This window comes from Calypte anna, chromosome 12, assembly GCF_003957555.1.
Source record: "Calypte anna isolate BGI_N300 chromosome 12, bCalAnn1_v1.p, whole genome shotgun sequence".
In the NCBI taxonomy this organism is placed as follows: domain Eukaryota; kingdom Metazoa; phylum Chordata; class Aves; order Apodiformes; family Trochilidae; genus Calypte; species Calypte anna.
This window is the reverse complement of record NC_044258.1, coordinates 12,258,534-12,280,125: the sequence shown is the minus strand read 5'-3', so window position 1 is coordinate 12,280,125 and position 21,592 is coordinate 12,258,534. Positions and strand designations below refer to the sequence as shown.

The 21,592-nt window shown below is 67.5% G+C and overlaps 6 protein-coding genes across 9 annotated transcripts; 2 read left to right on the top strand and 4 right to left on the bottom strand.

Annotated features, from left to right (window-relative positions):
• The first annotated feature begins 925 nt into the window (after window positions 1–925).
• Window positions 926–4,471, top strand: PRRT3 (proline rich transmembrane protein 3). Its single transcript, XM_030458499.1, has 3 exons — window positions 926–2,055; window positions 2,142–2,282; window positions 2,715–4,471. Exons 1-3 carry the CDS (start codon window positions 936–938, stop codon window positions 4,469–4,471), a joined length of 3,018 nt encoding a protein of 1,005 aa, XP_030314359.1. The 5' UTR covers window positions 926–935.
• A 239-nt stretch (window positions 4,472–4,710) lies between these two features.
• On the bottom strand, window positions 4,711–8,161 carry CRELD1 (cysteine rich with EGF like domains 1). Its single transcript, XM_030458456.1, has 10 exons — window positions 7,964–8,161; window positions 7,300–7,382; window positions 7,102–7,212; window positions 6,935–7,026; window positions 6,639–6,815; window positions 6,414–6,509; window positions 6,220–6,303; window positions 6,021–6,116; window positions 5,794–5,937; window positions 4,711–5,681 (listed from the first exon to the last, which is right to left on the bottom strand). Exons 1-10 carry the CDS (start codon window positions 8,132–8,134, stop codon window positions 5,461–5,463), a joined length of 1,275 nt encoding a protein of 424 aa, XP_030314316.1. The 5' UTR covers window positions 8,135–8,161; the 3' UTR covers window positions 4,711–5,460.
• Window positions 8,162–8,726: 565 nt separating this feature from the next.
• Window positions 8,727–13,082, bottom strand: IL17RC (interleukin 17 receptor C). 4 transcript variants are annotated; one of them, XM_030458454.1, is made up of 18 exons: window positions 12,893–13,082; window positions 12,776–12,797; window positions 12,321–12,691; window positions 12,037–12,148; window positions 11,920–11,964; window positions 11,625–11,764; window positions 11,384–11,446; window positions 11,166–11,220; window positions 10,895–11,079; window positions 10,766–10,816; window positions 10,637–10,682; window positions 10,415–10,527; window positions 10,270–10,338; window positions 10,144–10,201; window positions 9,912–10,007; window positions 9,785–9,823; window positions 9,099–9,357; window positions 8,727–9,046 (listed from the first exon to the last, which is right to left on the bottom strand). In XM_030458454.1, exons 1-18 carry the CDS (start codon window positions 12,977–12,979, stop codon window positions 9,013–9,015), a joined length of 1,845 nt encoding a protein of 614 aa, XP_030314314.1. In that variant the 5' UTR covers window positions 12,980–13,082; the 3' UTR covers window positions 8,727–9,012. The 4 variants fall into 4 exon arrangements, with proteins under 4 accessions (XP_030314314.1, XP_030314312.1, XP_030314313.1 ...); XM_030458452.1 differs by having other exon boundaries at window positions 10,415–10,545; window positions 12,893–13,081; XM_030458453.1 differs by having other exon boundaries at window positions 10,415–10,545; window positions 11,384–11,443; window positions 12,893–13,081.
• A 317-nt stretch (window positions 13,083–13,399) lies between these two features.
• Window positions 13,400–17,875, bottom strand: IL17RE (interleukin 17 receptor E). The gene is made up of 16 exons (XM_030458489.1): window positions 17,746–17,875; window positions 17,639–17,654; window positions 16,900–17,055; window positions 16,698–16,807; window positions 16,496–16,619; window positions 16,283–16,422; window positions 16,135–16,203; window positions 15,970–16,036; window positions 15,701–15,888; window positions 15,503–15,550; window positions 15,367–15,412; window positions 15,107–15,255; window positions 14,966–15,034; window positions 14,841–14,892; window positions 14,661–14,762; window positions 13,400–14,461 (listed from the first exon to the last, which is right to left on the bottom strand). Exons 1-16 carry the CDS (start codon window positions 17,845–17,847, stop codon window positions 13,854–13,856), a joined length of 2,046 nt encoding a protein of 681 aa, XP_030314349.1. The 5' UTR covers window positions 17,848–17,875; the 3' UTR covers window positions 13,400–13,853.
• A 108-nt stretch (window positions 17,876–17,983) lies between these two features.
• Window positions 17,984–19,322, bottom strand: JAGN1 (jagunal homolog 1). The gene is made up of 3 exons (XM_030458616.1): window positions 19,231–19,322; window positions 18,783–18,880; window positions 17,984–18,688 (listed from the first exon to the last, which is right to left on the bottom strand). The coding sequence occupies exons 2-3, from the start codon at window positions 18,869–18,871 to the stop codon at window positions 18,226–18,228; spliced, it is 552 nt and encodes a 183-aa protein (XP_030314476.1). The 5' UTR covers window positions 18,872–18,880; window positions 19,231–19,322; the 3' UTR covers window positions 17,984–18,225.
• A 59-nt stretch (window positions 19,323–19,381) lies between these two features.
• RPUSD3 (RNA pseudouridine synthase D3) lies at window positions 19,382–21,242 on the top strand. Its single transcript, XM_030458613.1, has 9 exons — window positions 19,382–19,461; window positions 19,786–19,853; window positions 19,929–19,973; window positions 20,059–20,155; window positions 20,237–20,344; window positions 20,422–20,506; window positions 20,579–20,705; window positions 20,783–20,922; window positions 21,002–21,242. The coding sequence occupies exons 1-9, from the start codon at window positions 19,397–19,399 to the stop codon at window positions 21,179–21,181; spliced, it is 915 nt and encodes a 304-aa protein (XP_030314473.1). The 5' UTR covers window positions 19,382–19,396; the 3' UTR covers window positions 21,182–21,242.
• Window positions 21,243–21,592: the final 350 nt, after the last annotated feature.

Sequence of the window (21,592 nt, the reverse complement as noted above, 5' to 3'; positions counted from 1 at the left end):
ACGGGGGCCCCGCCCTAGGGCCCCGCCGTGTCCCTGGCCCTGCCCTGGTCTCGTCCCCGCACAGCGGCCCCAGCCGTGCCCGGGCCCCTCGCGCCCCCCCCACCGGTGCCGGGCGGGTTCCCGCGCGGGTGCCCGCGGCTCGGAACGGCGCGTGACCGGCTGCCGCCGCCGCCCGCTCCGCCGCAGAGCCCGGCCCGGCCCGCCCGCACCGGCACCGGCACTGGCACCGGCAGGTCAGCGGGGGGGCTCCGGCCGGCACCGGCACCGGGGCCTCCCGGGCTCCGGCGGGAGGGGGGGACTGGCGGCACCGCGGCCCGGGCAATGGGCACCGAGCACTGAGCAGCGGGACCGGCGTGGCGCGCTCCAAGAGGGATCCGCGGGATGCGGCGGCCGCACTGGCCCCGCTCCGGTCCCGCTGTGGCGGCGGCTCGGCCCCGCAGCGTAGCTCCGCCGGCTCCCGCAGCCGCACCGCGGGGCCTCCGCCGCAGCAGGGCGATCCCGGTCCGGCGGAGCTGAGCCTCGTGTGCGACGTCCGGGGGGCGACCTGGGCCGGGCATCCCCGCCTGGATGAGCCGGGGACGCACCAAGGTGAACGGTGCGCGCCGGAGCGGGGCCGCCGGCAGCGAGGCCACCGGGAGAGGCACCGGGGGGTGGGGGAGACACCGGTGGGGAGGAGACCAGGGATGGGGGCACCGCGGATGCTTGGGGTTGAGATTACTAAGCACCAAGGATCACCAACACTGGGGACACCGAGGTGGGGATCGCCAGCGCGGGGAAAGGGAAGGCTAGGAATGGGGCCAGTGGCATCAGGATCAGCGGCGATGGGAACAGCTAGGTATGGGCCCCAGGACCAGCCCGGTGACAGCGTGACACTCACCGGTCCGGCTCACCGAGGTCCCATCCCCGCAGGGCGCAGGGCCGGCTGGGCTCTCACCATGGCTGCAGCGCGGCTCGTCACCTGGGGGCTGCTCCTGGCCGCCGGGATTCCTGCCGGGGCTCGGGGGACGCTGCCGGCCGGGCTGTCCCCAGGTGTGACCCTGTGGCGGAGCAGGGATCCTCTGCGCGGCGCTGCCTGGGGACACCGGTGGCTGGGCCCGTCCCCTGCTTGGGAGGCATCGGGGGAGGCGAGCGGCACCGGGCCCCCTGGCAGCGACCGCTGGGGAGATGGCAGCCCCGTGCACTGGTCCCCACCGCTGCGGGTGGGGGATGCCACCGGGGCAGCCCGGGGAATGGAGACCACCTCGACAGATGCCGAGATCAGTGCGTGGAGGGACGGCGGCAATGCCTCGGCCGAAGCGGAGGAGCCCGTCGTCGCCTGGCGGGGCCATCAGGCTGAAGGCCAGGACAGCACCTGGGGGGGGACCTGGATGACCCACGGCTCTGTGGTGCGTACGCCGGGCCCCAAGTTGCCCATGGATACGGAGCCGGGCTCCACGAGACCACCCTGGGCAGGGCAGGGCACAAACCCAGCCGGGCAGAGTGCCACCAGGCCAGCCAGCACCCCCAGACCTCTGCCAACTGTGTCCACTGTCTCCCTGACCCTCGTGCCGGCAGCAGGAACAGAGATGGGGACATCAGATGCACCCACAGGGGGACAGCTGGCGGTGAGGGGACCCTTGGCCACCCCACGCCTCCCTTGGGGCACACAGCTTACTCTAGCCAGCAGCCAGCTGGTCCCACGGGTCACTGTCCCCGTCCCCCACCCCACAGGCACAGGGCCAGCCCATAGTCTCCATAGCAGCCCTGGCTCCATAGGGCCAGTGGGCAGAGAGGGGGACCCAGAAGTGCTGTCCAGCCCCTCCTCGGCTCTGCCCAGTTCTGCGGCACAGCCTCCCACCGCATTCCCCTCCCGGGGGCTGGCCGAGCCCTGGACCCGGCTGCTCCCGGCCCACCAGCGCAGTACGAGGAGAGCACCACACAGCCACACCACCACCAGCCCTGGCAACACAACCCCTCGCACGGACACCGGGACGATGGGGCAGCGAGGACCCGAGCCCGCCCCATCGCCTGCCTCCAACACAACACCCTCCAGCACCCCTGGTACCCCCAGCAGAGGTAGGAGCTGGAACAGAGTGGGAGACCTCTTGGCAGGGATCGGGACGCCCCTGAGTGCCAGCACCTGGCTCTGCCCTCTCTTACAGGGCTGCTGCCTGAGGAGGATGTTGGTTCCCCACAGCGTGTGCGGGGTGCTGTGGGCCCCATGAGTGCCCCGAACGTCTCTGAAGCCACCCCACAGCCAACAGCACATCCTGCCACAGGAACACCCGGCACCAGGCATGCAGGTAATGTGGGGCCATGGCTGAGCCCATCCAGTTAGTCCCCGGTGGTGATGCCGTGGGACCCCATTCCCGGGGTGTCAGGGCTGGCGGGGGAGACAGCAGCTATCTTGGTCTGACCAGCCAGGACATGGTGACACCTTCAATCAGGATTGTGCCCGGCAACGGCCCTAATCTACTGCTAAGATTAGTGCTAAATGCCCAGTGGGTGGGATCCTGCCCGGGGAGGTCAGGGACGTGCCACCCACTGCGCCGCGAGTCCTGTGGGAGGTGCCAGCGGGCACAGCCTGGGTAACACAGGGCATCTCCCTGCAGTGCAGGGTGCTATGGCTGATGCATTCCAGCAATGGGGTGCAGGTGGGGGCCGGCTGTCTATGAGCTGTGTGGGTGCGGTCCCCGCCTCTCCTCACTGACTGTCCCCCTCCTTCCTGCCTGCAGGCACCCTGGGGACGCAGCCCCCCACCCACGGCACAGCAGCCCCCTCGACCAGGTGGCATCAGGCAGGGGTGACACGGCAGACAGCCTCCCAGCACCCATCCACACCACCACCACCACAGCCCAGCAGCTCACCGGCTCCAGGGGCCAATGGGACAGGGCTGCGCTGGGCGGAGCTGCGGCGCCGGCTGGGCTTTGCTTGGGAGGGCCACATCTATGGGGTGGCCACAATCTTCCTGGTGCTGGCACTGGGCTGCCTGGCCGGGCTGGCGGGAGCAGCCTCCTTGCGTCCTCCACACCTGCCCCACGTTGTAGGGGCCCACGGGCTGCTGCTGGCCACCTGCTTGCTGCGGGCCACCTTCCTGCTGCTGGACCCCTACGGGGCACGGGGCCACCTGCCCCCCCGGGCCCTGCTGCTGCTCAGCACGGTCCCCTTCCCGATGCTGCTGGGTGCCTTTGCCCTCCTGCTTCAGTGGCTTCAGCGCCTGGCCCAGCTCCGGCTGCTGCCAGCCCGGCTGCAGGGACTGCCGGCACTGGGGGCTGCTGTCACCCTGCAGAGCGGGGTGCTGGGGGCTGCTGACATGCTGCCACCCCGGCTGGGCCCTGGTGCTGGTCTGGGTCTGCAGGCACTGGGCTGTGGGGTCGGGTCCCTGCTGCTTCTGGGGGGGCTCTGGGGTGGCTGGAGGGTGCTGCGAGCACCCCGGGAAGGAGCAGGGGACAGCGGGGGGCTAGGACTGCATCGGGGGGGCAGGGCACTGGTTGCATCAGCACTGGTGGGGCTGCCGGTCTGTGGGCTGCAGCTCTACGGCTCCCTGTGGCTGCGGGGGGTCTTGGGACCCCCCTGGCGCTTCTCCCAGCCGGGCTGGCCAGCACAGCTCTGGCTGCGGCTTGGCGAGCTGGGCATGGTGTTGGCACTGCTGGCAGCTGCCACTGAGCCTCTGTGCTGCCGGTGCTGGCGCCAGAGCCCCACCGGCCATTCCTGCTGGGCCAAGGCGCTGCGGTACTTCTGCACCGGCCACAAAGCCGAGGTGCCTGAGTACCCCAACAACTGCTATGACTGGGCTGGAGGTGGCACCGGCAGTACTGGTGTGGATCGGGCACCCACCAGCGACATCTCCAAGAGCCTCATCCGCAACCCAGCAGAGCAGCTGCCCCTGCGGGCGCTCAAGGACAGTAACGAGGCCTGGGTGGCAACCGGCGGGATGCCGGGGCTCAGCCCCAAGTGCCCCAACGCCTTGGTCGCCCGTTCCTGTGTCGCCTTCGAGCAGGGCTCGACCCCCTCACTGGGCGAGCTAGCCTTCCGCCCACCGTCCCCCATCGACCTGCGCCGCAGCATCGACCAGGCGCTCTGCCGCCGGCACCTGCTGCACGACAGCCTCTTCAGCTGGCATCGCCGTGGCTCTGGCACCTCACTGCATGGCTCTCTGGCCCCCAACGAGACCCCCAGCCTGGGGCGCATGGTACGCTGCAGTTCACTGACAGAGCTGCCCGGTGCCCGTCAGCCCCCCGGCGCCATCACCATCACTGTCACTGCCTCGGTCAGCTCGTTGGATAGCAGCTCGCTGAAGATCAGCTGGAATCCCTGGCACCATGGGCTCTCCTCACCTGACAGCCTGCCCCTGGACGAGGTGCCCAGTCGGGCCCCCCTCTTGCTTCCTTCTGTGCCCCCTGGCTGGGAGCGAGAGGGTCCCCGCGGCTTCCCGTCCCTCGGCAAGGCGTCAGACACCCGCAGCCTCTCCAGCGACACCATTGAGCTCTGAGCTGGGGAGACACGGGGCTGAGCAAAGACTGAAGGGTGCAGGAGGAGAAAACCAGCAGAGGGGTCTGGGGCCCTGATCCTGCACCCCTGCAGGACCAGGGCAGAGTGGGGATCTGGGATGGGCCAGCGTTATTTGTGCCAAAACAGAGAAATAAAATTTATGTTGGGAAGCGATGGCCCCACTGGTGTGCGGAAGTAGCGGTGGGCAGCAGAACCCCTAGTCCCCCTGCCTCAAGCGTATGGGCTGGGTGTGCAGAACTTTTATTTCCTGAGATATGGACACACAGACAGATGGGCACACCCTGACAGACAAATCACAAATGCACTGGCCACACTCATGCATCCAGCAGGACCCCCCCAGGAGCAGGCCGGATCCTTGCAGGAGCAGCCCTGGCCCCTCTGCCCTGGAAGGGGAGAGATGGGCTCTGCCCAGGGATGGGGGAGGAAGGGGTGGTGGGTGGTGGTGGTGGGAAGCTGTCCCAACCCCATGGCTTAGGGTTGAAGGGGGACCCAGCCCCCCACTGCCCCACAGGGACTGATACCACAGGAAAGGGGAACACAAGATCCCACAGGCCCAGCAGTCCCCAGTCTGGGGGACTCCTGCTGGGCAAGAAGCAGGGCTGAGCTCTGCCAGCATCACTGCCTCAGCAACTAGTGGTTGTAGAACACCCCCCCAACCTGCCCCCACACTCCCTCTACCTGACATGGTGCCAGGTCTCTGCTCTAGAGCATGAGGGGCTGGGGCAGCATGCTGTGCCCCCCCAACAATGCTGCATTGCTCAGCATCACCAGGCTGCCCTGTGGGGACCGGCACCCCTGGCTTCTTCTGCAGGGGGGAGGTGAGACCCTACGCTAAGGGGGCCAGGGAATACATGCAGGGCACAGCACCGTGCACAGGATCCAGCCTCAGCAGCCAGCCCCTGCTAGGGGGGTTACCCTGCACCCCAGGCTGAGCTGGGCCCCCCCAACTCGCGCCTGGCAGCCCCAGAGCTATCTGCCCTTCATGAAGCCATCGAGGACACGGTCGCTGCGGTCAGAGAGCCAGTAGCCAGCCATGGCAGCCACGGCACCGATGAAGATGGCAGTGAAGACCATGTCACCCTTGGCAGCCAACGTGGCGAGGGCACAGATCATCACACCGAAGAACATCTGCTGCAGCACCACCACCTCGTCATCTGTCACGTCATCAAAGAAGCCCTTCTCTGGGGCATCTGCAAGGACAGAGCTCATGCAGTGGCATGGCCAAGGGGGCAAAGCCCCCTGCTGCCCCTCACCCTCCAGCCTGGAGCCCATACCCCACTCCCCCTCTGTGTCAGGCCATACCAGGGGGCTTGTCCTCCACACACTGCCCGTCCCGCCGGACATGGCCCTGGGCGCAGACGCAGCGGTAGCTGCCCTCTGTGTTCTCACACACTTCCTGCTCCCCTGTGCACACTGGCTCCTCAGTGCTTGCACACTCATCCACATCTGCAGGAGCAGGCAAGGCTCAGGCAAGGATTAGGTAGCAGGGAGGGGGCAGAGCTACTCCTCCACCTGCAGCAGCTACTCACCCAAACACTTGGCTCCATCCCGCCAGTAGCCTTTGTTGCATTTCTTGCAGCGAGCTGGCCCAGCACCCATGCAGCCAATGCAGGCTGTGGAGCAATCTGTTGGGAGGAGAGGGGATAGGGTCACCACAAGAGCACACTGCCAGACAGCCCTAAGCAGGGGGGAATCGCCCACAGAGAAACCCCCCCACCTCCACCTTACCTCGGCACTCATAGGAGCCTTCGGTGTTGACGCAGAACTGGTTGGCTCGGCAGTGTGCCATCTCTGTGCCACACTCATCTATGTCTGAGGGAGAGCGAAGGGGATGGTCCTGCTGAGCCCCAGCTCTTGGGGCACAGCCCTTCCCCACCCTGACGTCTCCCCCTGCTCCCCCCCAGTCCCACCATGGCCCTCACCGATACAGCGGCGCTCGTGCAGCACCCAGCCCCTCTTGCAGCGAAGGCAGCTGGAGTCCTCTGGCCCCGTGCAGCGCCCGCACGCCCGGTAGCACTCTGCAGGCAGGGGAGAGCGGGCATGGATACAGGCAATGGGGAGCTGCCTGCACCCAGTACCATGCCAACACCAGGGCAGACCCCTGGCTGTGCAGACCCCCATCTACTCCCGGCTGGACCACTACCTACCGGCACATACCAGGTGGCTCTTGTTCCGTGAAGCCTCGTAGTAGCCGTCGCCACACTCGGCACAGAAGGGGCCGCCATAGCCTGGGCTGCAGACACACAGGCCGGTGCCACGGCGTGTGCCATCACCATCACATCTCCCGTTGCCACTGCAGGGTTGCCGGGGCCCACCGGCACAGGCTGTGCAGGGAGAGACCAGCCAAATGGCAGCCTGGGCAGAGTGTGGCATGGCAGGGCCTGACAGCCCAGGCAGCACCGCTGGCACCCCACAGACACCCCATCATGCCACAGCTACTCACGCTGGCAGTCAGAGCCATAGGTGCCAGGCGGGCAGCAGAGTGCCAGCCTGTCCATGCACAGCCATTGAAAGAAGTCGGGGTGCTGCTGCCGCCTGAGGAGAAGAAGGACACACTGTTCAGGCTCCTATCTCTGGCATGTCCCCCTGTGTCCCTGTCCCCAGACTCACTCATGAAACCACCACTGCTCCACATGCTCCTCACTCTGCTCCAGCAGCTGGTTGCAGGCAAAGTCCGAGGGGGAACAGACACCCTCCAGCACCTCCAGCAGACGGGTCTCACTGCAGGGACAAGGGGTCAGCACAGGGATGTGTCCCCTGAGAGCAGTTAGAAGGCCCGCTGACCCCTCCACAGATGGGGGCACCCACCTGTGCTGGTACTTAGCCAGCTTCTCCTCCTCCCAGGCTGTGTTGCCCCCACCGAAGCCCTTGTGCTCTGTCCGCTCCAGGCCCTGGGCATGCAGGGGGCAGCACAGGTGTGGGACACCCCTCACTTTAAGGCCATGCCTGCACCCTGCCACCTTCCCTCCAGGGACTCGTAGCCCTCTCTCCACCTCAGCATCCAGCGCTGTGCCCCGGGAACACTCTCTGCCTCTTAGAGATATTGTGGGGAGTGCCCCTCATCCCAATGTCCCCTCAGGCCACCCCTCACTCCGGAGCTCTGCCACTTCCTTACCCCCCCTTGCCCACACCATGCCAGCTAGGGCCTTCTTTGCCCTCACTTGCCTGTCACCCCCAGACCGCTTCACCCCACACCGGGCCATCTCCCTGCATCGCAGGATGTGTCTCTCACGCCTGTCACCTCCCACCAATACTCCCTCCCTCACCCCCGGATCCCCCCGCAGCAGGAGCTGTCCCCCTCCACACTTCCCCCGGCCCCATCTCCCCCGCGCGTCCGCTCCCAGGCCTCATGTCTCCGCCTCGCCAGTGCCTCCATCATCCACCGCACCCTCCCTCCGGACCCCACGTACCCCCCCGCCACAGCCCTGTATCCCCCCATCACTCTTCGCCTCCGCCCCATCGCCCCCCGCACCCTGCTGAAGCTGTCAGCCAGGCCGCGGCATGCTCGGCAGGGCTCTGCCCCGTCCCCGTCTCCGGGGGGCTGTCCGCGGGCGGCCAGCAGGACCCCCCCGAGGAGGGCAGCCCGCAGCAGGACCCCCCCGAGCCCGGACCCCCACGGCCGCGGCGCAGCCCCCGGACCCATCCTCCGCCCCGCCCGCCCGCACGCCCCGCGCCCGCTGACTCAGCGCCGCCGCCCCCGCCAATGGCCGCGCGCCTCCCGCCGCCCGCCCCCCGCTCTCAGTCAATCAGCACCGCCCGGCAGGACCCGCCCCCTCGCGGCTTAAAGGGACCGCGGCCCCGGGGCAGCCACCGGGGGGGAGAGGGGAGCGGCAGCGGGTTCCCGGGACGCAGCGGACCCGCTTCCGCCTGGCCTGAGCGAGCCCCGCCCAGCCCGGCCCTGAGTGAGCCGCTCCCTATCACGCCCCTGCCCCAGCCAGATCAGTCCGTCACATTCCCCCTCCTGACAAACTGGTCCAGTTCCCCCTCACCCTTTCAAACTGTTCCAATTCTTCACTACCCCTTCCCAACTGGTTCAGTTCCTCCTCATCCACCTGAACTGGTCCACAGAATCACAGAATCATGCGGGATGGAAAGGACCTCTGAGATCAAGTAAAACCCTTAATTCACTACCACCCTCCAACACAACCAGCCCTGTTCCCCTTCAACCCCCCCAGACCCCTTCCTGCCCCCAGACCCCACTCCTTACCTCCCCATCACAGGCTACGGACTCACACTTGGCACAAGCACTGACACCACTTTATTTCCCCACTGCCCGACGCAGCCCCTCAGCCACGGCCACCACATATGGCTCCAGAGACCGGACTTGCAACGGTCCCGGTTCCACCAGCGCCCGCAGGAACCCCCCCGTCTCACTGGGCAGCGCAAAAGCAGGGGCAGCCCGCAGAGACGGTGGCACCGCTGGCACCAGTGCCTCAAGCCGGGCCACCACATAGCGCCCGTTGCCTGCTGCTAGCGCTGGCACAGCGCAGGACAGAGCTGCTGCAAACACGTCGCAGGGTGCTACCGTGGGGACATCATCGGGGCTGGGGCTGTGCTGGGGGCCAGGGGCGCTGGAAGCATCCCCAGCCCCCAGCACACCCCCGACCCTGGCGTCCCACCGGCGTGCAGCAGCCACAGCCGCCGGGGAGAGGAGGAGTATGATGGTGTCACCATCACGTAGTGCCCGACGGTGCTGGGCGTGCAGCCAGGGCAGTGGTCCCCATGTTGCTACCCCGCTGCCACCTCCCGGTGCCGCTACTACAACCAGCCCCAGCCGTCGCAGGGCTGACATCATGGCACACGCTGCCCGCTCTGCTGCTGGTTCTGCCGCATGGACCAGCAGCGCCCGCCGGCCTTGCAGCGGGCCTGGGGGTACCGTTAGTGCATGAACCCCCCCCCGGGTACCCTGGAGCCAATTCTACAGGCCAGCCACAGTGGGACACACAGTGGGGCCATCCCGCGATGGAGGACCACCCACAATGACAGTACTACCCTTTGAGCACTCTCCTACCCACCCTATGGGGCAGCCACAGTGGGAAGCAGGTAAGGACCACCCTGATGGGGGAACAACACATGATAGGGGTGGTCCCATCCCTTGTGTCTGTCCCCCACCACTGCAGCACCTCCTGGAGCAAAGCTAAGGGCCAGCCATGGTGAGAAGCAGGCTGAGACCACCATCAATGTGGACCCCGCTCCCTACTCATCCCCCCAGCTCCTCAACCACCCTAAAAGACCCCAATGGGGAAGACATGTACACTCTGGGACACCCCCTGCCCAGACCCCATGCACTCACTCTTGGAGCTGTAGTCAGCCCTCAGGAACTTCAGCCAGCCTGCAGGGAAAAGAGGTGGTGATGGAGGTCCCAAGGGACCCCACGGGGGTCTTGGGCTGGGCACAGCCCCCACATGGGCACTGCTCACCTTTCAAGTCCTCCTTCTTCAGCAGGAGCAGGAGCAGGAGGCAGGTGGCCCCCAGCAGCACACCCATCCACACCAGTGCCCAGTGGGTGCGCTGGTCTGCGGGTAGGGGTCAGCATGTGCCAAGGATCCCTGGCACCCAGTGAGGGTCCCTGGCACCTGCCCAGAGGTGGGTGCCCTCCCTCGGCCCCACACCAGTCCCCCCTCTCCCCCCAGTGAGGCTGGAAACACTCACACTTATGCAGGGGACAGGCCCAGAGCGTGATGCCGGTGCTGTTCTCAGGCTGCCAGATCTGTAGGTATGAGGACATGTCACAGGCTGCCAGATCCTCACTCGCTGCCTACTGCTGCCTGCACTCACCTGCCTGCACTGCCCCTCTGCCACATCTCGCCGCAGCTCCAACTCCAGCAGCCCGGGGTGCCCAGCTCTCTGCAACAGCTACAGGATCAGCTCGCTGTGCCACTGCTTCCACAGCTGCTGGGACACGGGAGTCTTTGCTCCTTACCGTGCTGGCGTAGCTGGCAAGGGGTGTGCAGGCAACCTGATCCAGGGCACACAGCGAGGCATTTCCCCTGTGCTCCAGCAGCAGGACATCATTGGGGTGGCCGGGCAGAGCTCCTGGGAATGTGTTGGGGGCTGAGGAGACAGCAAGGAGGGTGCAGGGGGGCTCACTCCCCATCTGGACACCCCTGGGCTGCCCCTGTCCTCCCACCCCAACAGTACTTACGGTCTCGCAGGCACTGGGTCAGCCGGACCTGCCCGCCGCTCCACACCTGCCCCAGAGAGGAGGTTAGCACTGCCTGGGCATGCCTGTGGGGCTGCCACAGAGCAGCTGTGGGGCAGTGGGGTGTCCTACCTGCATGCAGAGGTTGCGGTGCGGCCGCAGCCCCCCAAACTCCTGGGGTCCCTGTAGATGGGAAGCATACTCCATCTATGCCATTTCTGTGCCCTCCATGCCCCCGGCACCACACAGAGCCCCACTCACCTGCCCCACCATGGGCTGCCTCAGGCCAGGCAAGGCTTGGCAGTGCCCGGTGGGTGCCGGCTGCCAGCAGGGCACCAGCTCAGCCGGGAGGTCGCAGGGTGCCAACAGGGAGAAGGTTACCACTGGTCCCCCAGCATGCAGGACCAGGTGGCTGCACGCCCACAGCCGCTCCCAGGCCTCAGCATCTGCAGTGGCATCAGGAGAGAGGTGTTGGGCTGTGTCATGTCTCTTTGGGTCCTCCCAGCCCACCCCAGCCCCACAACACAGATACCATGGGAGAAGGGGCACAGGGTGGCCCGTGGTGGGTCCTGAGTCTCTGGCCAGACCTGGAAGGGAGAAGAGTGAGAAGAAAAAGAACTTGGGGTGTCCATGCTGTGACCATGACCCAGCTGGCTCCCTCAGGATGCTGGAGGAGGACAGACAATGTCCAGAGCCCCTCTGCTTTGGCAGAAGCTCTGCCACCCCCACGGTGCCTGGCTAGATGCCCACCTGCATGCAGAGGCAGGGCAGAATCTCTTCGGCTGGCAGGCTGTAGTTCATGGGGCCACTCTGCTACCAGCAACCAGATGTGGGTCACCCCGTGGCAAATTACCCCTTGGTGGGGTCAGCCTGCCCAGGGGGACCCTCTCCCATTGCCCTGCCTGTAACACAGACAGAGCTTCCCAGGGATGGAGGGGCAGTGGGCATAGCCTGACCAGAGTTGGGGGTCAGGGAAGGGGCCCATACTCACTACAGTCACTGCACGCCCTGGCCCACCAGCGCCGTGGCTCTGGTTGTGGTAGAGCCGGAAGGTGTAGCTGTGCCCTGCTGAGGCCCCCTGCACTTCCACAACCACCTCCTTGGGCCCCGGGGAGATGTGCAGCTTGGGCACTGTGACAGAAGCATCTCAGGGCACCCATCAGTATGCACCCAGGGCATGGCACCCCGGGGGTCACTCTCTCCCGCAGCATCTACCACCCAGCTCTCCCCAGGAGATATGTGCTGGGGAGGGGGGTGGACGACCCTGTGGGCACATCAGCACCTACCTTGGCACTGGGGGACAGCAGCTTGTGCAGCAGGCCACGAGCAGTCTGCAGAGAGAGGGGGTCAGCAGGCAGGGGGGACAGGGACAGGGCCACCGTAGTGTGCATTCTGGGGCTCACCTGGCACCCGCTGCTGCTGGCTCAGCCTCTGTTGGCCTCGTGAGTTGGTGTACGCGGTGACACGGAGCTCAGAGCCCAGTGGTGCCTCAAAGCACCGGAAGGTCACCCAGCCCTGGGCAGGAAAACCACCATCACACTGTGGTGAGGCACTGGCACCACCAGCACCCACCACCCTGGGGCATGGTAACATGGTGTTCTAGCACCAGCACACACCCCTGTGCACAGCAGTGCCTGGGGCTGCTGGTGCCAGGTCACACATCCCTGATGTCACGGCATCTACGTACCAGGGGTGCGCTGAGCACCGCATGGGCCAGGGGTACCTGGACCTCCACAGCCACGCAGCGGGAGGAGGTATATGAGTGTCCGGAGAGCAGCAGCAGCCCAGTGATATTGGGCTGGGATGAGGTGGCTCCATCCACTGATGACCGCTGCCCTGTCTCCCTCACATCCTTCGCCTCAGGGATGCCCAGTGGTGCGGGGCGTTGGGGCTTGCCGGTGCGGGTGCCGGGTGGCAGGGCCAGGCGCAGGCGTGCTTCCAGGCAGGGCAAGCAGGCCATGGGCCCAGTGCAGTGCAGCGCTGGCTCCAGCTGCAGCTGACCCAGGGCTAGCCCACGGCCATGTCTCGCTGGCTCCGTCCCGCAGAGCATGTTAGAGTCTGGAAGAGATCGACGGCAGCCATGGGTGTGGAGTCCCATGCTCTCGGTGGGCTGGGGGCCATGGAAGCAGCAGTGGCACTTACCCAGGAGGCGGCAGGCGAGGCCCTGAAGGGAAGCGGGGGTGAAGCTGGTGGCCATGCTGGGTGCCCGGTGATGGTGCCGGGTGCCCGGTGGCCCGCGTGCCAACGATACCAACCCACCTGGGAGCAGGCCAAGGTGTCACGGGGGGCCCCTTGCCCACACACGGCCCCGGCCCCAAGCAGTAGTAGCCAACCCAGCACATGCATGGTGGGGCCGGGGCACCCTACGGCCCCGGCCCCACGCCGTCTACTCCCGACGGCCCCGCTCCCGGCTCCACGGGCCCCACCGCCGCCGCCGGCAGCTCCTGCTTCCTGCTCCAATCCCGGACACCCGGGTCATGGCGCTGAGGCGGTGACCGCCCCGGGGTGGGGCCTCCCCGCTCCCGCACCCGCACCGACCGGCTCAGCAGCCGGTACCGCTCGGGGCCCCACAGAGACCAGGGTGGCATCTCGGATCAGGGCCTGCCCCACGGTGTGGGCACGGTTCCCAGGCTGGCCCCAAGGAGCTGGCAGCAGGACACGGGGTGTGTACCCTGTGTACCCTGCTTCGTGCGTCCCTTCTGCCCCCCGAGCCACAGGGTACACTGGGTGACCCCCACCGCCCCGGGGCACCAGACACCACGCAGACGAGTGAAACGGTGCCTTTATTGCTTCCACCCGAGACAAGGTCCCGAGGCGGTTTGGAAGCGAGGAGCTGGACCAGGCTGTGCCCAGCACCTGCCCCCAGCCCGCTCCGCTTGGACAAGGCAGGGAACCCCCCCACCACGCGGCTGCTTCCAGCGACGCCCCGGCCCCTCGCCCAGCGTCCCAAGGGGCGTCCCAAGGGATCCCGTCTCTCCTTTGGAGGATGCTCCTGTGTGGAAGTAAAGCTGCCCCTGCCCGGGACAGCACCTCTGCTCCCGGGACAGCACATCCCACGGCCGGGGCCATCCTTTCTCAAGCCCCCGCAGCTCCTGTCCGAGGCACCCACGGTCACCTCACGAGCTCTGCACCTCCGTGACGGGGCCCTGCCCTCACCGGGGAGCTACGCCCAGCCCCGTCGGCCCCTCAGCAATGCCCAGCTCAGACCCAGTGGGGACACTCAGGTTCCAGCGGCTGCTCCCAGGGGCTGGGGCGGGGGGCTGTCCTCCCCGGTTCCCGCCTGCAGCAGCCGGTGCAGGAGCCTCCCCGCCGTGCCCCGGCAGTAGCGGCGAGGTGCCGGGGGGCTGCCCCGCAGGGCACCGAGGAGCCCGGGCAGCTGCCGGGGCAGACGGTAGGTGGGGAGGGGCCGGAGGGGCCGGGGCACATCGCGAGGGCTGCAGAGCCGGCTGAAATAAGCCAGCACCCAGCCGCCGCCGCGGCCCGCCGCCCCCAGCTCCCCGTGCAGGCAGGCCATGGCTGCCCCGAAGACGTCGTGGGCGTCCCCGGGGGTTCCGTCGGTCGTCCCGACCCGCCACCGGCGGAAAAGCCGGGTGCTGCCTCGGCTCCAGAGGAGGAGGACGGTGCCGCGCTGGCGGCCCACGCGTCCTCTCTGGGCGTAGAGCCAGGGCAGAGCGCCCGCTCGCCCCACGCCACCCGCTTCCCACAGGTCCAGGCGCACGTCGCAGCCCAGCCCGGCCCGCAGCCGCTCGGCCAGGGCACACACCAGCCCCAGGTGCTCCTCCGAGTCCGGCGAGTACAGCAGCAGCACGGGGCGGCCACCAGGGGCACCTGCGGGACGGAGGGGACAGCGGTGACAGCCCGATCCCAAGCCCCCAGGCACACCCCAGGGACACTCCTGGGGGCATCCAAGCACCCACCACCCAGCACCATCACCCACTACCCCAGATCACTCTGCAGCCCAAGGAGCTGGCACCCCCGCCCCATGGCCACTGTCCCCTGGTCCCACAGCCCCCCGGGGTGCCCTCACCATCAGCTGGCCTACAGGTGCTGCGGCAATTGAGGAGCAGGACGGTCACCACCAGCCCCAGTGCCAGGGCCAACCCCAGCAGCCCAAAGTGCCTGCGGGAGACTAGAGGAGGAGCAGTGAGGAAGAGCTGTCTGCCCACCCTCATTGCCCCTTACTGCCCACCCTGGGACCCTCACTCACCGTCAGGACAGAGCAGCTGCTTCCGAGCAAAGCGCACATCTGAGCGCCACACCTGGAAAAGGGGTTTGGTGAGGGGGGGACCAGGATGGGTTCCCCCTCCCCCCGCAGTGTGGGGGTCACCTTACCAGCACACAGCTGCCCAGGACCTCCACTGGCAGCAACAGTGCCAGCTCCCCCGGGGCAGAGCCCTCTGGCTAGAAAGCACAAGGGCAGGGTCAGCACAGGCTGGTACCCCCTGTGTCCCCCCCCAGCCCCACACTGCCTACCCGTGTAACAGTGTAGAGAGGGGCCTCAGGCTCACACTGCCCACCCCGGCGCTGGCACAGGGCTGCACTGAAGGCTGCAGGGACACTGGAGGTGAGGTGCAGGTGCAGCTGCAGGCCCCGGACGCTCACCGAGACGTTCCAGGCAGTTTCTGAGGCCACCAAAGAGAGAAAGGATACTCACGGGATGGCCTGGGGGATGTGAGAGACCCCAGGACAGGGATGTGCTCAGCCCAGGGGTGCATCCCATCCCCGGGACTCACCTGGCCGGTGGGGACACTCCACATGACTGCTGTTCCTGTAGGAGAACTAGGGGGAGCAGGGGCCAGAGGAGGGTCTGGGTGAGCTGCCATTACCAGCCCCTTTCCAGGCAGTGCCCACCCACCCGCAGAGTCTTACTCGGAAGCAGAGCTGTGGGTGCACATCCACCTTGTCCAGTGTGTATGCCTGGGAGGGGCAGAGAGCACATAAGAGAGCTCACCATCCTCCACCAACACAGCCCAAGGACACACACTGTCCTTGTAGGACCCTGGGGTCTGGTGAGTGTCCCAGTCAGGGTTACAGCCCCAGACCACTCCAAAGTCACGACCCCTTTACCTGGTCCTCCTCACTGGCTGTGGAGTTGGGGACATCATGGCAGGATGCAGTCTTGGCAGCCATCTCCCTCCAGCACAGGGTGGCCCGAGGGTGCAGGGGGCAGCTGGCACTCAGCACCATGGCCATCTGGTCCTTGCTGCTAGTACTGTAGTCGTGGAAGCGCACTGAGGACCACAGCTCAGGGCCATCTGCAGGACATCATGTCAGAAGTCTGGAGGGACAGCCGGGGGGACTTCCAAAACCCAGCTGCCCTCCCTGCAGGCACTCACAGGCAGCTGGTTGGTCTTGGAAGGGGCAGTGCTTACTGCGCAGGCTGTCGTGATGGGGGTAGGAGGCCTGCAGGAGCAGAGTGGGGGGCAGGATGTGTCCAAACACATCAGACCCCCTTGCTAGACAAGCAGTGAGAGGGGCCCGGTGAGAGGGGAGTGACCTACCTCAATGCACAAGCAAGGCACCAGGAATTCATACGGCAGTGAGACGTGGTGACCCCCTGGCACCAGCACCTGTAGGCATGGAGGCAGCAGCAGTGGGCAGGGAGCACTGCAGCCTCCAGCCCGGGACGGGGGTTTCCGGAGTCATTACCTGCCGGTGGAAGGGCCGGGGCAGCTCCTCACACTCCAGGGCCAGCTGGTAACACAGCCGCACCATCAGGGCAGGACCCTCGGGCACCTGCACCTCAATGGCTCGCACCCCGGGAATCCAGGTGTGGGTGAAAACGGGCCCTAGGAGTAGGTGGGGGTCAGCCGGTACCGACATCCCCCCCGGGACACCCTCCGGGGTCCCTCCTGGCCTCACCAGGCTGCTCAGTGGCGACCAAGTGGCTGCGGCTGAGGACCAACCCACGGTCAGGGATGGTGCGGAGAGAGACGAGGACCTGCCGCCCGTTCTCCGCCGGGAAGCAGTCGAACTGCACCTGCCACTGCAGGGAGAGGGGGATCAGCGGGACCCCCACGGCTCCAACACTCCCCACGCCCTCCTTGGCGCACCCCAGACTCACTGTTGAGCTGCTCGGCTCCCGGTGCTGCCTCTGCCACACCTGCAGCCAGCCGGCCCGGTTGGAGCCCAGCTCCAGGAAGCTGAGCTGCAGCCCACGGATACCTCTGAGCTCTGCGAGAAACCGGCATGGGTGCTGACACGGGTGGGAGGGCAAGTCTCCCCCGGCACGAGGGGGTACCCAGCCCCGTCGCCCCTGCCCGTACCTGCGGCGGGGAGCGCCAGGCGCACCCGCAGGCAGGGCTGGCACCGCTGCCCGGGCAGGCACAGGCGGGTCTGGCCCAGCCACAGAGCGGGCGGCTCCAGCGGTGGCCCGGGCCGGGCCGGCCGGCGGCAGCGTGGACGGCTCAGCGTGCTGTCAGCTGGGGGGAGAGCAGAGGGAGACGGCCGTGCACCGGGGGTCCCGCTCACAGTCGCCACCGTGAGCTCCGGGGACCGGGAGCCCAGGGCGGAGCTCTGCGCACTAGAGGCCCCGGGAGATCTCCGACGGGGGCCACGGAGGCCGGGAGTCCCGGGGAAGGGGAGCTCTGCACACCGAGAGCCCCGGGGATCGGGAGTCCTCGAAAGGGGGGAGCCCCGCAAAAGGGGAACTCCATGCACTAGGAGCCTTCAGAAGGGGGGCGGGGGGTGAAGGAGGAGGAACCGGGACCGGGAGCTCTGCACACCGGCAGCCTCACTCACCGGGAGCCTCGGGGATGGGAGTGCTAACAACAAGGGATCCCCGGCAAGAGGGAGTGCACGGAAGGGCAGGGGCCAGGAAGGGGGAACCCCGATGTTGAGGAGCTCCGGACATCGGGGACCTCCGGGGACCGGTAAGCACACACACACACCCCCCCCCCTCCGGCCTTCCAGTACCAAACGGCTCTGTCCCGGGGGAGCCCCGCCATCCTGACGCGGGACCTGCGGGGATCCCCGCGCCCTCAGCCCGGCCCCGCCGCTACTCACCGGTGGCCCGGCACTCCTGCGAGCAAAGAGACGGGAGTGAGCTCGCCGCCGCCCGCCTCCCCCTGCCCGTGTGCCCCCCCTCCGCCGCCCCCCTCCACAACGCTCACGAAGTTGGCGGTGACCCGCAGGCGGGTGACGGCGGTCCCGGTCCCGGTCCCGGCCAGCAGCAGCTGCAGCAGCGCGGCAGCGAACAGTACCGGGCGCCCCATGGCCGAGCCGCCGCCGTCGCCGCAGCCGCTCCCCGCCCCGCCCCGGGCCGGCCCCGCCGCATTCCTCCGCCGGCACGTGCGGCCCCGCTGCGCCGTCCTCTCCCCCATCCCCCTTCCTGCGACGCGAACACGCGTGGGAGCGCGGAGGGTGATTTATTTCCATAGAACAACAATGTGGAGGGAGGAGAAGGGGAGCGGCCGGGACCCTCCACGATCCGGGAGCCGCCCCCCTCCCCCACGCGAGCCCAGAGCTGTGGAGCAGCTCAGACCCGCACTCTGGTCCCCATGGGACCCCGCACGCTGGAGCCGCGCCAGCACCACCCCACAGGGCCCGGCTGAGGAGCTCCAGCCCTCCCAGAGCCCACCCTGGTTCCCACTTCATTTCTTCTTCTTCTCTTGCGTGCTGGTGAACCAGGAGTCCAGCAGCTTCTTGCTGTAGTAGAGCTGCCAGCCGTGCACCTGGGCGGCCACCACCACCACCAGGTACATGATGGAGACAGCGGAGAAGCCGAAAATGAAGCGGTAAGCTTTGCCATGCCGGTAGAGCTGCTGTGCCATGGGGAACATCTCCATGGCCCCGTAGATGAGGGGAGCCATGGAGAAGAGACCAGTGCTGATCATGGAGAGCACCAGGTAGCTGATGTTGTTGCGAGGGAAGGAGAGAAGGCCCAGGAGGGAGGGCAGGATGCTGAGCAGGTAGGGGTACTCCCACTGGTAGGGCATGGCCACCTGGTCGTGGGGCAGCAGCTTGAAATGTCCCACGCACATCTGGGCCATCAGCAGCAGCCAGATGCCCACGTGTGTGTAGATCAGCTTCTTGATCTCTGACTTGAGGGTCACACTGAGGAGAGAACAGGGAGCTGTCAGGGGCTGCAGAGCTGACATGGCATCCCCCAAGGGAGGCCACCAGGCCCCAGACACTGTGGGACACCTACCTCATCTGGTAGTGTGAGGCCACACGCTCCCGGTGTTGGAAGTCACTGCCATCAGTGCCGGTGGCCCGGGGACCCCCGCGGGAGGCCATGGTGCCGTCCTGGGGAGGCACGGCGTGAGGAGGGCACCGGACCCCCTAGGTCAGCCTGGCCCCCGCCTGCAGAAGCCTCTAGTCCCCTGGCAGCCCCTGATCCTCCCTTCCCCAGTGACAGACTCCCAGGACACCCCCAGAACCCTTTTCCTGCGGCTGTCCTGATCCCCTGGGGCAGCCCCGGCCCCCGCCCGCAGCCTTCAACCCCCACAGTACCCCCCAGACCTCCCTCCCCCAGGGACAGAACCCAGGGCTCCCTTCCCGTGACTGCCCCGTCCCTCGGGCCAGTCCCCCGGGCACCCCCAGAGGTGACACCGCACGGCGCCTCCTCCCCGCCGGCCCTGCCCGCCGCACCCCACCTGCCAGCGGGACGCTCTGCCCACACTTCCGCCTGTCTATGGCCGCGCCCGCCAGCACCCACCGTCATGGGTACCGCTCTGTGCTGTTGGAGGATTGGCTCTATGGCCGCGGGGGAGGTGTGCGCCCCCCCCCCCTCCCCTCCCTCCGCGCAGGCGCAGTGCCGCCATGGCGGGCGGGGGCACGGCTGGGCGCTTGCTGGCGCGCGTGGGGCAGGGGGCGCGGGCTGCGGGGTTAGCAGGGACGCGCACGCGTGTGCACGAGTGGGGGGCGTGAACAGAGCGGGGGCACACGGGGGGAGAGGGGGCACACGGGGGGGACAGGCGTGGGGGCAGAGAGGTTTTGGGGTGCGCGGGAGGGAGATGGGCGTGGGGGAGGACGTGGGTGATCGTAGAGAGGGCGGGACATGCGTGGAGGCGCGGGACAGCGGGTGCAAGAGCAGGTGTGAGGACACAAGGGACTGTGGGGACATGCGGCTGGGTAGCTGGGAAGGGGGAACCGCTGCCAGGGGAGTGGGGGTCCCGCCCATGCCCCCACCCACTCCACTCCCCGCACAGGTGGCGGCGGCCGCTGGGCCCCGAGGAGACGCTGAGGCTGCTGGAGGCCTCCGTGGTGCACCGGGAAGGTACCGGGGGGGGGGCAATAGTGGGAGGGGGGTCAGCTGTAGGGGCCACATCCTGACCAGCTGTCCCCTCCCCAGGAGCTCTGCTGGCACTGAGCAAGCCCCCCGGCCTGCCCATCCTGGGTGAGTGCTGGGCGGGACAGGAGGAAGGGGGGGGTCGGGTCAAGGGTGTAGCTGTGGGGGTTCCCCCTGACCCCCCTCTCCCCAGGGCGCCCCGGGGATCTGAGCCTGACAGCGCTGCTGCCAGCTCTGAGGCGGCGCCTGGGCCTCCAAGCCGAGCTCCACCTGGTGAAGGGTCCTGCCAGGTACAGTTGGGGGGTGCTGGGGAGGGGGTGTCAGGGGGTGCCAAACTCCTCAGCATTGCCCAGAGCTGCTGCATCCCACAGGGAGTGCTCTGGCCTCGCCCTCTTCTCTGGTTGCCACCGCACCACCGAGCAGCTCCAGCGATTCTTCACCGATGCCAGACGGAGAGGCCAGTACCCCACCACGTACCAGTGAGTCCTCTGCTACCCGCCGGTGGGCATGGGGGGCCCTTCCCCATGTACCCCTTCATCACCCCTTCTCCCCACAGCGCCGTCACTGTGGGGGTCCCGGCAGAGGCAGAGGGTGAGATCCGCACTGGGCTGCGCTGGCAGCAGCAGGGTGACACTGCTGTGGTAAGGGGGTGCTAGTGTGGGGTGGGGGGCTGTGCTGTGCCCCAGGAGGAGCTGAGGGCTGTGTTACTGCAGGTGGTACCTGTGCCAGCCCCGGGACGCCGCAGCCTGGCCAGGAAGGAGGTGAAAAACACCTTGACACGCTACCGGGTGCTGGGCACCTCAGGGGGCTGCAGCCTGCTCCAGCTCCAGCCCAGGACAGGTGAGTGGTCCCCCAACACCACCCGTGACCCCTAAACAGGCATGGTCTCACTTGCCCCCACCCCAATGCCTCCCCAGCCTTCCCAGAGCAACTCCCAGTGCACCTGACCCTGCTGCTGTGCCCGGCGCTGGGTGACCACCAGTACTCATCCCGTGTGGGCAGGGTGCTGGGGGTGCCCTTCCTCCTGCCCCCCGAGACTGCCCCGACCCGCACACAGGTACGTGGCCGAGGTGGGTGCTGGGGGTAACTCGACGTGGCCCCAGGGATCCCTCTGAGCTGCCCCTGCCCCATTGCAGGTGCTGGACAAGGAGCTGCTGGGCCGGCTGGGGCTCTCCCTGCAGCAGCTCAGTCGCCTCCCACTCCACATCCACCTGCAGCGGCTGGAGCTGCCCCAGGGCCCACTCTGTGCCCCCCCGCCACCCACCTTCCTCCGCACCCTGCAGTGCCTTGGGCTCCCCAGCCACCAGGAACCCTAGCACTGAAGGGAGGACCCCCACCCTGCTCCCCTCTGCCATCCCATTAAAACCTCATCCGTCACTGGGGTGCCTCAGCACCTGTTTCTTTTCTTGACACGTGCTGGAGATGCCCCCCAATCCTCTCCCCATGGCATTGCTGGGGACACCATCCCCCACCCCCAGCAGAGCCAGTGGTGTCAGCCCTGCTGCCACCCCTATGCCTGACCTGGTTCCCAGCACCAGGGCGCAGCCATCTCCCCACCACTGTGGCTGTGACACAACTGCAGGTAGGCAGGATCCGGTGGTGTTTTCCTGCCCTCACTCTGCCCCTGCTCTGATGAGCTGACACAGCAACCCCAGTTCCTCCCCACAGCCCCGTCCCAGTTCAGCCCTGGCTGTGCCACCCCTGTACTCCCTGCACACAGAAGGGCA